The 13,244-nt window shown below is 38.9% G+C and overlaps 1 protein-coding gene across 3 annotated transcripts in view; it reads left to right on the plus strand.

Moving 5' to 3' along the window:
• PCGF6 (polycomb group ring finger 6) overlaps positions 1-6,930 on the plus strand; it is a 30,885-nt gene extending 23,955 nt beyond the window's left edge. For 2 of the 3 annotated variants that reach the window (XM_045068917.1, XM_004749343.3), the window contains 2 exons: positions 736-822; positions 5,720-6,930. In XM_045068917.1, the coding sequence (XP_044924852.1) occupies positions 736-822; positions 5,720-5,776 (144 nt within the window). In that variant the 3' untranslated portion in view covers positions 5,777-6,930. The remainder of the gene's footprint in view (positions 1-735; positions 823-5,719) is intronic. The other variant, XM_045068916.1, reaches the window with a different exon arrangement.
• The last annotated feature ends 6,314 nt before the right edge of the window (positions 6,931-13,244 follow it).

Consider the following 13,244-nt stretch of genomic DNA (forward strand, 5'->3'; position numbering starts at 1 on the left):
TCGTGTCATAAACTAAACAGGGGTATTATGAGATGCAGCCAGTGAAGGGATCTATACTAATAAGACATTGAGGACCTGACCCCATTTTAAGGCAATAGCAGGACAAAGAAAGACTGAAAATTGCATTTTTGCCTTAGGAAGTAAGTAAAATAGAATCTTTCTAACATATAGCATATAACTATACAACAACATTATTTCTAGAACATCCAGTGTAAAAATAGATTTATCTTAGAGCTTTGATATTACTAAAGGACTAAAACAATCCTAAGATATTGCATCCATAAAATAGATCCCTCAGTGTGTACTTATTGTTAAGGTTAGACTCTCCATTGTTGGAAAATTAAATATTCCTTATAAGGGAATTATTCAAATAACTAGAGATTTTCTTTTTAAGTATTGTATACCTATTTAATCATTTTATCATAGAACTTTAAAAAAATGTATCTTCCTGTGCCACCTTTATGCTGAATATATCAAATGTGATTTTACTTGTTCTCAGAGTCAAGGAAATCATTTTGAGTATCTGCTGTACTGTGCTATTGTCCTGCAATGTCTCCTAATGCTCCTTCCATTTTATTTTTGTAGCAAGTTTCTAAAATCTGTCTTGAGAGTGTTTTATCAGTCTAAAATAAAATAGCAAAATCTAGTCTGGAAATAATTACATTGGTTTTTCTTAATTTTTTCATGCAGTTTTTTGAAGCAGGAAAGCAATTTGATACTCTTATTTGCCCATAGGTAGATATCATCTGTGGTGATCACTTGTTGGAGCAGTATCAGACTCTAAGGGAAATTCGACGTGCAATTGGTGATGCAGCTATGCAGGTAGCCCTTCCACTTTATCATGCCTATGCCCGCAGAGAAGCTATTCAATGAAAAATATGTTATCAGCATTGCTCGGACTATAAATAGTAAAGCTAATACTTATCAAATGCTTCCTGTGTGTCAGGCACTTTTCTAAACAATTTATATGGTTTAGCTCTTTTGTTCCTCCTATTTCTACCTTTTTGCGTGGCCATGTTTTTATCTCTCTTTGGTGTTCATCTAGGAGTGGAATCACTGGGTTGTATGGTAACTCTGTGTTTAACCTTTCAAGGAACTGTTAAGACTGTTTCCAAGCGACGTCACCATTTTATAATCCCACCAGCAGCGTATATGGGTTCCAGTTTCCCTCGATCCTTGCCAGCACTTACTACCTATTTTTTTTATTACAGCCATCCTGTTGGGTGTGCAGTGATGTCTCATTGTAGTTTTGATTTCATTCCCTGGTGACTAATCATGTTGAGGATCTTTTCATTGTTTATTGGCCATTTTTCTATCTTCTTTAGAGAAATTTCTATTTAGATCCTTTGTCCATTTTTAAAAACTGGGGTTTTTGTCTTTTTATATGAGCTTTAAGAGTTCTTCATATGTCCTAAATACTAGTCCATCACTATCAGATATGATTTGTAAAACTTTTCTCCCATTCAGTGGGTAGTCCTTTCATTCCCATTGTGGTGACCTTTGAAACAGGAAAGTTTTTATTTTTTTAAACACAAAAGTTTTAAATTAGAATGAAGTCCATTTTATCTATTTTTCCTTTCGTTTCTTCTGTGTTTGTTGTCATATCTAAAAACCATTGCCTAACCCAAAATCATAAATATTTGCAGCTATGTTTACCATAGATTAATTTTTTTATTCTAGAATGTCATATAAGTGGAATCCTAGAACATGTCTGGCATCTTTCATTCACCATACATTTTTTTTTTTTTAAGATTTTATTTATTTATTTGACAGAGACAGAGAGAGAAGGAATCCAAGCAGGGGTAGTGGGAGAGGGAGAAGCAAGCCTACTACCAAGCAGGGAGCCCGATGCAGGGCTTGATCCCAGGACCCCAGGATCATGACCCGAGCTGAAGGCAGACGCCTAACGACTGAGCCACCCAGGCACCCCTCATTCACCATGCATTTTGAAACTTATCCTGTGTGGTTGCATGTAGCAATCATACTACATGCTACTTGTTCCTTTTTATTGTTGCAAAGTATTTCAGTGTATAATATGCCATATTTTATTATTTTCCTATTCATGGACATGTGGGCTATTTCCAGCTTTGGGCTAATACAAAGGAAGTAGCTATAAACAGTCTTATACAAGTATATAATTTTTTTCTTTTCTTCCTCCTTGTCATCTTTTTTTTTTTTAATAAACATATATTTTTATCTCCAGGGGTACAGGTCTGTGAATCGCCAGGTTTACACACTTCACAGCACTCTCTTGTCTTTTTTAACTAGTTTTTTTTTTTAAGAATATATGCTTTCACTTATTTTGAACAAATAATTAGAAGTGAAATTACTGGATCATAGGAAAGATGTATGTTTTGGTTTTTTTTGTTGTTTTTTATTTAATATTTCATTTATTTATTTGTCAGAGAGAGGGAGAAAGAGAGAGCACACAAGCAGGCAGAGGGGCTGGCAGAGGCAGAGAGAGAAGCAGGCTCCCCGCCGAGCAAGGAGCCCATGTGGGACTCTATCCCAGGACTCTGGGATCATGACCCGAGCCAAAGGCAGTGGCTTAACCCACTGAGCCACCCAGACGTCCCTGAAAGGTGTATGTTTTGTTTACAAGGAAACAACTGTTGTTTTTTTAAGATTTTATTTATTTATTTGACAGACAGTGATCACAAGTAGGCAGAGAGGCAGGCAGAGAGAGAGGGGGAGGCAGGCTCCCTACTGAGCAGAGAGCCTGATGTGGGGCTCAATCCCAGGACCCAGAGATCATGACCTGAGCCAAAGGCAGAGGCTTAACCCACTGAGCCACCCAGGTGCCCCCTTTTTTATGTTTTGTTGTTATTGTTTTAAGATTTATTTATTTATTTATTTGACAGAGAGAGATCACAAGTAGGCAGAGAGGCAGGCAGAGAGAGAGAGGAGGAAGCAGGCTGCCCACTGAGCAGAGAGCCCAATGCAGGGTTCGATCCCAGAACCCTGGGATTGTGACCTGAGCCGAAGGCAGAGGCCCCAACCGACTGAGCCACCCAGATGCCCCACTTTTTTTAATGTTTTTAAAAATATTTTATTTATTTATTTGACAGGAGAGAGAGAGAGTGCATTTGCACACGCAGGGGGAGTGGCAGTGGAAGAAGCAGGCTCCGCCTGATTCAGGGCTCAATCCCAGGACCTAGGATCATGACTTGAGATGAAGGCAGACACCTAACCAACTGAGCCACTCAGGCGTCCCTATTATATTTCAGTTTTTAAAGATTTTATTTATTTATTTATTTATTTATTTATTGAGAGAGTGTGTGTGTGCAAGGGGGGAGGGAGAGAGGGCACCTCAAGCAGACTGTGCTGGCACAGAGCCTGATGCCGGGCTCGATCTCACAACCCTGAGATCACGTCCTGAGCTGAAATCAAAGGGGGGACACTTAACCAGCTGAGCCACCCAGACATCCGGAAAATTTTTATCATTTTAAAAAGAGATTTGAAACAAGGCAAAGTGTTAATACTCAATAAAACTGAGTACTGGTTACAAAGGTGTTACATTAATCTTTGTACTTTGAAAGTTTTTAAACTTTCAGAGAAGTCAGGAATAGTACAGTGAACATCCATCTGTGCTTTACCCAGATTGACCTGTTTTAACAGTTAGGATTCAATCTGGGAAACAGAGCCAGTATGAATGGGATAAGGGATTATATCTTAAAACATTCGTAGGGGCTGGTGAAGAAGTGTGTGAAAAGATAACTGCCTGTGCATTAGTAGTCATTGTATATCAAGAGGGCAGCAGTTTGTAGAAAAGATAGACAGAAAGTGGGGAATAGTGAGAATAAATTGGAGCCTGGAAGGAGAAATGGGCATGTGTGTCTCATCATTTCCATCTTCAGTGATATGTGGGATCTGAAGACAAAGCTGATGGTTTGGGCCCCAAATTCAGAGAGGCTGAAGCTGGAGCTCTTGTGGGAGCAAGAGGAGTTAGCTGCAGGCGTGGCTACTGCCCTCTACCTACAATTCAAGCCAGTGTACCCCCAACGCTGTGTGTAAGCTGGACGGGCATCTGGTGCCCTGTGTTGACCTGAACGTAATGGCTTCTGCCTCCTTCCACTCTGCAAGTCTTGTACAAATCTCTGCTGGCTAACTCAAAAGGGAAGGGAATTCTGGGACATATAGTTCCAGTTTGGCTAAATTGGCATACCAAAATGCAAAAGAACCAGCTAAAATGAAAAAAAGACTCAGAGTTAAGTCAGTGTAGATGTGGAGTGACTAGAATTTATATACGTTGGTAGTGGGACTGTGAACTGACCTCATTACTTTCGAATCCTGCTGGTAATATCTACTACAGCCCACTCCCCCAGCAATTTGATTCCTGAGTATAGATCTAATAGAAATGAATATAGGGATGCCAGGGTGGCTCTGTGGGTTAAGCCTCTGCCTTTGGCTCAGGTCATGATCTCTGGATCCTGGGATCGAGCCCCACATCAGGCTCTCTGCTCAGCAGGGAGCCTGCTTCCCCCCCTCTCTGCCTGCCTCTCTGCCTACTTGTGATCTCTGTCAAATACGTAAATAAAAATTTTTCTTAAAAAAAATGAATATTATGTCTACCACAAGACATGTACAAGATACTTTATAATACCTTTATTTGTGATAGCCACAAACTAGGAGCAACCCAAATGTGCAACAAAGAATGAGTAAAAAATTGTGGCATATACACACAATTGAATTCAGCTATCATATACAGCAACAGGGAGGAATTGTACAGACTTAACAGTGAGCGAAAGAATATACAGTTGGTAATTATTATTCATGGATTCCATATTTGTAAGTTTGCTTACTTATTAATGTTTTATTGTAACCCCCAAATTAATACTAATAGCCATTTCATGGCCACTCACTAAGTTTTTCATAACTTTTTTTAATGGTATTTGGATTTTTTAAAGAAATCGCAAGTCTTATAATTTTGCTAATAAAATTTATATGTAATTGAGTATTGGAAAGATGCTCCAAGGCTGATTGTTCTATGTTGCAATATTACAGGTTATAATTATCCTTCCATTATATAGGTACACTATAGGTGTGGAAAGTTTGTCAGAGTAGCAAAAGTAATTGGCAATACAATGATTAGGGACCATTAGTTTTTCAAACGGCTATCATTATTAACTTGAATTTTATGTGTGATTTACAAAGAAGGAAGAGGACTTAGTCACCTTTCTGTTTCTTTGAAAAAGTAACTGGCTTTTCCTTGAGCAACAGTTCTCTTATTTCCAAAAAGAAGATGAAGATGTATGAAATGTAATTATTTTTGCAATACAGCCAGCTTAGTGATGGAACAAAATGGTGTTAGGAATCAGTGGGGAAAAAAGTCTTGAAGTGGTTTGGATTGGAAAGTGAGAAGAAAAAAGGAAATCCATTAATCAGCCTGCCAGGGTTGTTGAGGAACAATACATATATGATGTAGAATCTCAGAAAAAGACAGTAACATTTCTCAAGCCCTTACTCAAAGCTACTGTATTCTAGGTGCAAAAGAGCATGTGTTACATACTGAAAAATCATTAAAAAGGCACACTGACAGGGAATGTTTGGTGATGAGGTGAATATGAATGAGCAGGTTTATTTATCTTGGACCCTTTATTTTTTTTAAACCAAAGAATTTCACATTAGTGTTGGGCTATGAAAAATAAGCCATATCTGACTTAATCATTTACAGACCTGGTTTTCAACTAACTGCAAAACACTTTTTTTTTCTTTTCAGGATGGTCTGCTGGTCCTTCATTATGGTCTTGTAGTTTCTCCCTTAAAAATTACTTGAAGATTCTAGCAGCATTAGGAGGAAGGAAACAAAATAAGGAGGCTTCTGCAGGATTGCATTTCACCAAAGATTTCCACAGAACATGTAATTGCGACCACTTTGTGCTGTTGGAGACATAACTTACTTATTTTCAGCACCAAGGTTCATAGCATTTATAAGTACAATTTGGAATGACAGAATGCATCTGTTTTACTAGAGACTATATATAAAAAAGCATCCATAGCTCAGGGGGAAATTTTCAAAGCATTAAATTTTTAAATTCATTGTGATTTCAAATACTTTGATGTTGATTTTGCTTCCTAATCTTTGAGGTAAATCGGTTACTGTTTTCTTCTTTGTTGAGCCATATTCCTTTCAAGTTGGTGGTTAGGATTCTTCCCTCTGGAATGGTATCGGTTGGATGGATGGACGGTCATCCTTTCGTACTGAAGACTCAAAGCCAGTCTTTGCTGAACTACAGAGTTTACCTCTCAGACAAAGACCAAAACTGTTGACCACTTTTGTATGTTACCATCATATTTTGAACTTGTATCTTTCATTTACCAGCAATACTACTACAGAGATGATATTTACTTCTAAAAGGGATGAATTATCATTCTGTGTGAAGAGACCATCTCCTGCAAGGTTTATTACCATAAGCCTTCAGTGTGCTAGAGACTTCTTTAACAGATCTTACAACAAGGGGTGCCTCTTTGAAACATTATTTTTATTCTTTGAATGTTAACTTGATTAACATTCATTTTATTTGAGTACATAGTTTGGTTGTCAATACCTTGTAATACCACTGCTTCTGAAAGTAATAAACTTGAGTGAATTTGCAAGTTTACAGAATACTTATTCATTGTTTCCTCAGTCAATTTAATGTTCATTTTCCCATTACTTTGTCACTGGGATAAAAAATACGGGTGCTTGAGAGTTCACTCACATGCAAAGATTTCAGTTTTAAATGTTATTTTGCCTAAAACTAGCATTGTGATGCTTTCTAAAAAATATATTTTATAGACCCTATTTCACTATAAAATTTCCAAGTCTGCACAGAAACAATTACAAATGAATAAGGTTTGGCAATTGTTTTGTAAAGAATTTGTGAATTGTATATAAATCTCTTCTAACATTTAATAAAAATTTTTAATAAAAATTTATTTTAACCTATTCTGAAATGTTTATATTTATTGTGGATTGAAGGAAAAATAACCAAAATTCTTTAAGAGGTGAGGCATCCAAATTAAAGTTAAACTGCCATCAAACAGATATTTTATAAACATCTTCACTGATTTTACCAGGTGCTATTCCCTGAGAGTGGACAGAATAGCAACCATGGAGTTCATTGCCTCTTAAATGTTTCTTGCCCAAATTACTTACTATTTTTATTCTTGTCCCGCGTTAACATATCTGTGTCAGGAATCCCCAGGACTACCTTCAGGTTTAGTGGTTCACTGGAAGGACTCATTATATTTATCCTTATGGCTTATTACAGTGAAAGGATAGAGATTAAAATTAGCAAAGGGAAAAAGATGTATACTGCAGAGTCCAGGAAAAACCAGGCACAAGCTTTCAGTTGTCTTTTCCCCGTGGAGAAACGGGGATGGTGTTTAATTCTTTCAGCAGTGATGTGTGACAGGGGTAAACTGTTGCCAACCAGAGAAGCTCACCTGAGCCTTAGTGTCCAGGGTTTTTCTTGGGAATCCTGCAGTGTCCATGATTGACTCAGCTTTTGAGAGTCCAGCACCCACTCAGTGGTCAAACCGATACAGCATATCCGGGGGCCCCAGGTATACAAAAATAGTCATTCACCATAAGTCACATTGTTAGGATAAACCGGTGTGGCCCAAGGTTTCAGGCATACAGACAGGATATTCCAAGGGCTCAGTAACATGGGAAAATACTATATATATATACATATAAAAATTTGTTTTTGGTAGATGAGTTTTTCTAGTAAAGTAGAATATTAAATGTAATTATTTGATAAACACTTATGCAATGAACAAAAAGAATTGATAAATTCTTGTTAGATGTCGTGTGGATAAGATTAAAATTAAAGGGGTGGTCTGCTTCAAGGAAATCACAGCTTATGGCTACACACAGTTCTCAGAATCTTAGTAAAAGACAGTTACTGGTAAAATACTATAGGAGTCAAAAGAGGCACACCTGGGTGGCTTGGCTGAACATCTAGCTTCAGCTCAGGCCATGATCCCAAGGTCCTAGGATCAACTCCTGCATTGGGCTCCCTGCTCCTGGGGTCCAGCCCCATATGGAGGGCAGTGGGGTGCTCAGCAGGGAGCCTGCTTCTCCCTCTCCCTCTGCCATTCCTCCTGCTTGTGCTCTCACCCTGTCAAATAAATAAAATCTTAAAAAAAAAAAAAAGTCACAAAAGAGCTCTACCTTTTCTAATTTTGCTCCCTCCAGACTTGACCTCCAAAACCCCAGAGAATTGTCATACATGGTTATGTCTATTTGACTTATTGCTACTACTAGGCAGTAAACCAAGATTGCTGATTGATTGGCTTTCAAATCTGTACTCCCTAAAATCAGTACAATCTTGGGCTTTCATCAACAAAAATACAGTTTCAGATCAAAGGAGTTAATACTTTAAATATCCACTTCGTGTCGTGTCCAGTTCTGGGTAGCATACCCAACTACAGAGAGATGGGAGGGTAATGGGATAGAGAATCAAGAGAGAGACCTAGGGCAGAAACAAGAGTGAGGGTTAAGCAATTGCTTAGGGTTAACTCAGAGAAGCTAAAACTTATGGATAAGACAAGACAAGGTCTCTGTCTGCAGATGACCGAGGGCCAAAGACTTAGATGTGGGAAAAACACAAACAAGGGCTGACTTGTTGCCTTGGGTTAGCTGGGCTGCCATCACTGGCAGCATGCACTTAGTTTAGATGAAATAAGGTCAAGGTTTTTTTTCAAAAGTAATTTTTATTAGGAACAAGATTAAATTCCCAAATCTGCGTGAGTAAGGTATATGAAGGACAGATTCGAGAGCCCAACTTCAGTGGCTAAAAATAGATTCATTTGGCATAGCTGCAGGTCCCTTTGGTTTTGCCTACACCCTGAGCTGACACTAAGCAAAGATGCCCAGATGGATAGTTTGTGGTGGTTGTAGTTTGGCAGAACATGTGCTTGGCAGGTTTCCCAGTTTCTCCCTTAATTGCCATCCCAATCTTTTCTTTCTAGGATAGGCCAAAGTCGTTTCCGATGACCTTGGGTGTCACTGAGCTTCCCCTCTGTTTCTACTGCATTGCCCTTCCCTCTTTTTTTTTTCTTTTTAAGATTTTATTTATTTATTTGGCAGATAGCGATCACAAATAGGCAGACAGAGAGGAAGGAGGCTCCCCACCAAGCAGAGAGCCTGCTTCGGGACTTGATCCCAGGACCCTGAGATCATGACCTGAGCCGAAGGCAGAGGTTTAACCTACTGAGCCACATGGGCGCCCTTGCCCTTCCCTTTTGATTGAGATACATTCTTATCTCTTCTCTGACAATTCCTTCTCTCGACTTCAGACTTACACAGATCTTGCATACACACACACACGCGTGCGCGCGCACACACACACACAATGACTCTCCTGCAATGACTTTGAATTCTTAAAATTAATACCTCTGACCCATTTATCTGTCCTATATTTCTTGCTCAAAGTATATCCTCTGTGATTCAATCCTAGATGAATATTCTTGTAGGATCACCAAGTTATAACCGACTTATCAAATGTATGTGTGACTAATTTTACATTTTAAAATTTTCTCTCTTTAGAATTCTAATAGTTGCAACCTCTGTGAAGAGAGAAGTTTCAAGCAGATATTGATTCTGAATGTTTACCTTTGTTTTCTTTAAGAGGCCATGACCGGAGTGGGTCCTCATTTTTATCCCTTTTCAGTATGTTGTGCACATGAGTTTGATTATTGGCCTCTCTTCAAAACTGGACTGGTGAAATATTTTATCATCTATTGAGCTTAATAGTCATTTCATAAATGAAATGTCATATTGATCTCCTGAAAGCTTGCCAAACATTTACTTACATGGAATGGAAATTATGGTTTAATCTTTACTACATTTGATTTTGTTCTGATGGTGTCTGTGGTTTCCCAGAGGTTCTTATTGTGATGCTATTTTCATTTAAATGAGAACAGATTCTTTGTTTCCTTCAGAGGTTTCTTTTTTTTTTTTTTTTAAGATTTTATTTATTTATTTGACAGACAGAGATCACAAGTAGGCAGAGGCAGGCAGAGAGAGAGAGGGAAGCAGGCTCCCTGCTGAGCAGAGAGCCTGATGTGGGACTCGATCCCAAGGCCCTGAGATCATGACCTGAGCCGAAGGCAGAAGCTTAAACCACTGAGCCACCCAGGCGCCCCCTTCAGAGGTTTCTAAGAAAATGTTTTCCCAAGATTAAATAATATTTAATTAAGATTAAATAATATTTCAATTTAGAGGTTAAGGAAACCAAAGTTTTGCCAGGACAAACAGAGAGGCATTAATGCATAGTGGTTAAGGACATGAAATTTAAAGTCAGACTGCATGGTTTTGATTCCCAGCTTTTCTCCTTGCAAGTTATATGATCTCAGACATGTATAATTTCTCTGAGCTGTAGTTTTTCTTACCTGTAAATAGGGGCAAAGGAACCTAACTCACAGAGCTGTTATGAGAATTAATGAATATGTAAAGCATTCAGGACCACAGCTGGTATAAGCCTACTACCAAGTTCAAATATGATCCCTATGTAATCACTTCTTTGATTACTTTGCTGAATTACTTCCTTTCTAATGAGTAAGGGGGTCCACTAATATTAAAAGATTGATGTTGAACCATTTATTTTCCCATCTTCTTTCCTTGCATATTTTCTTTCTTCACATCCTTCTACAGATAACTGGCTCAGGGGTAGGGGGGACACAGGCTCTGAAGTCAGACGTGGATTCTGCTTTCACCCTAACTCTAGACTTGGCTCTGCTGCTTATACTTTGCAGACTAGGTTAGTCCATAGATAGTTTCAGTTGCCAGGAGTTCCTTTTGTTGAACTCTAGGCTGACTTGAGGTGAAGCTCAAAGATTGTCTAGCCCTGAAGGACATCAGGAATTGTATATGCCATGTATGAATCCTTATGCCAGGAAATCATGGGAAATGGAAGTTACACTTCTCATTTATTCATACTCCCAGCATAAGAGATGAACCTAAGTGTGTTAAATTTGTTTTGTTTTGTTTTAATTTTAAGTAGGCTCCACGCCCAAAGTGGAGCTTGAACTCACGATCCTGAGATTAGGAGTCACATGCTCTACTGACTGAGCCAGCTGGGACCCCTTAGGTTTGTTTTAGGGACACCTAGGTGGCTGGCTTAGTCGGTAGAGTGTGCAACTCTTGATCACAGGGTCTTGAATTTGAGCCCCACATTGGGCATAGAGATTACTTTAAAAAATATGTAATGAGGGGCGCCTGGGTGGCTCAGTGGGTTAAGCCGCTGCCTTCAGCTCAGGTCATGATCTCAGGGTCCTGGGATGGAGTCCCGCATCGGGCTCTCTGCTTAGCAGGGAGCCTGCTTCTCTCTCTCCCTCTCTCTCTCTCTCTCTCTCTGCCTGCCTCTCCATCTACTGTCAAATAAATAAATAAAATCTTTAAAAAATATATGTAATGAACACTTCCAAGAAAAAATACCTTTTTGCCCAGCACAATAATTAGCAATTAACTAGACCTGCTACTGATTGTATTCAAAACTCCAGCCCTTATGCTAATGACTCTGGCTATGCTCTGCTGGCATTCTATACCCCCTATTTTTTTTTTTTAAAGATTTTATTTATTTATTTGACAGACAGAGATCACAAGTAGGCAGAGAGAGAGGAGGAAGCAGGCTCCCTGCTGAGCAGAGAGCCCGACGTGGGACTCGATCCCAGGACCCCGAGATCACGACCTGAGCCGAAGGCAGCGGCTCAACCCACTGAGCCACCCAGGCGCCCTCTATACCCCCTATTAATAAGAGATATAATAGAGCAGGAATGAAGTGTCTCAGACCTACCCAGCAGAGACCACTTACCTCACCAGGGAGAGAGTAGCCATGGAGTGATTCACGATAATTAATCGATGAGGAAGGGAGCCTGGAGACCCCTCCAAGATCAATCTCCATTTTCCTTTGTATCCTGAGCTTTCTCTATTTCCTATTATTTGGAATCATTGAAGAATTGTAGAATCATACATGTTTAAACATCCGCAGTGTGACTCACTGTGTCTTATTACAATCTTGGGATGTGTGTGTGTGTGTGTGTGTGTGTGTGTGTGTGTCTGAGTGTTCCAAGGGATTGTAAGAAAGAATTTATACATTTTAGCTACTCACAACCCCCACCTAGTATGCTTCTGGAACATAAAAACATGAGCTCAAAGCATCTAAGAGATCAATAGAGGAGGAGAGAAGCGATTTGATCTACATAGTAACTGTTTTTTCTCATCTTTTGAGGATTTGCAGCAGGGGGTGGTAATTTAATAAAAACAATCCTTTGTTTGGCAGGATTCAGGAGCATACACCCCTTTTTTAAAATGTCATATCCATTTAAGATATTTGAAAATAGTAAAGGCATGATGACCAATCTAAACTGTACATTAAATTTGAACATGCTGCCAAGCCAGTAGTAGTGTATGTTCTATAAAGAAAAATAAAATTTCTCATATGAGCTCTATTTTAAGATCTTACAAAGTCCCTCTCAGGTTTTTTTCCATTTTAACTTACTTTCAGGCACACCATCTTATTTGGTTCTCAGGGGGAAAAATATATTCTTATGATTCAGATGTTTTCCAGGACTTTAGAAATTTCTGATGATATAATAATAAAAATAATCTCAACTGGAAATCAATGATGGGTGCCCATAAACAAGCAGCCTTTCTAGCTATTCTTTCTTTTGTTTACATCCAGCCATTTCTGGTGTTTTTCTCTAGGTCCCGTTTTGGAATCAATACTCTTATTAGATCTGGCTTATGTTGTCCTAATAGAATTTCCTTCTCACTGAGATTGAACCAGCTGTACATAGTGGTCTCAGCTGGAGCAGAAGGTATAGTAGACTTTGTAATTATATTTTTCTGCTCCATAAATTCTCTATCAGTAGATTTTTTAAATTGAGGTGAAATTTACATGTTATGAAATTAGTCATTTTAAAGTGAACAATTCAGTGGCATGTGCAGTGTTCACAATGCTGGGCATTGTGTCCAAAATAAAACCCCAAGCCCCCTGAAGAGTTACCCCCTATCACCCCCTCTCTTTAGCCCTGGCAAGTGCCAATCTGCTTTCTGTTCCAATGAATTTTTTTTAAGATTTATTTACTTATTTTATTTTATTTTAAAAGATTTTATTTATTTATTTGACAGACAGAGATCACAAGTAGGTAGAGAGGCAGGCAGAGAGAGAGGAGGAAGCAGGCTCCCTGCAGAGCAGAAAGCCCAATGTGGGGCTTGATCCCAGGACCCTGAGATCATGACCTGAGCTGAAGGT

This window comes from Mustela putorius, unplaced genomic scaffold, assembly GCF_011764305.1.
Source record: "Mustela putorius furo isolate JIRA1106 unplaced genomic scaffold, ASM1176430v1.1 tig00003909_pilon_pilon_pilon, whole genome shotgun sequence".
Taxonomy (NCBI): Eukaryota; Metazoa; Chordata; class Mammalia; order Carnivora; family Mustelidae; genus Mustela; species Mustela putorius.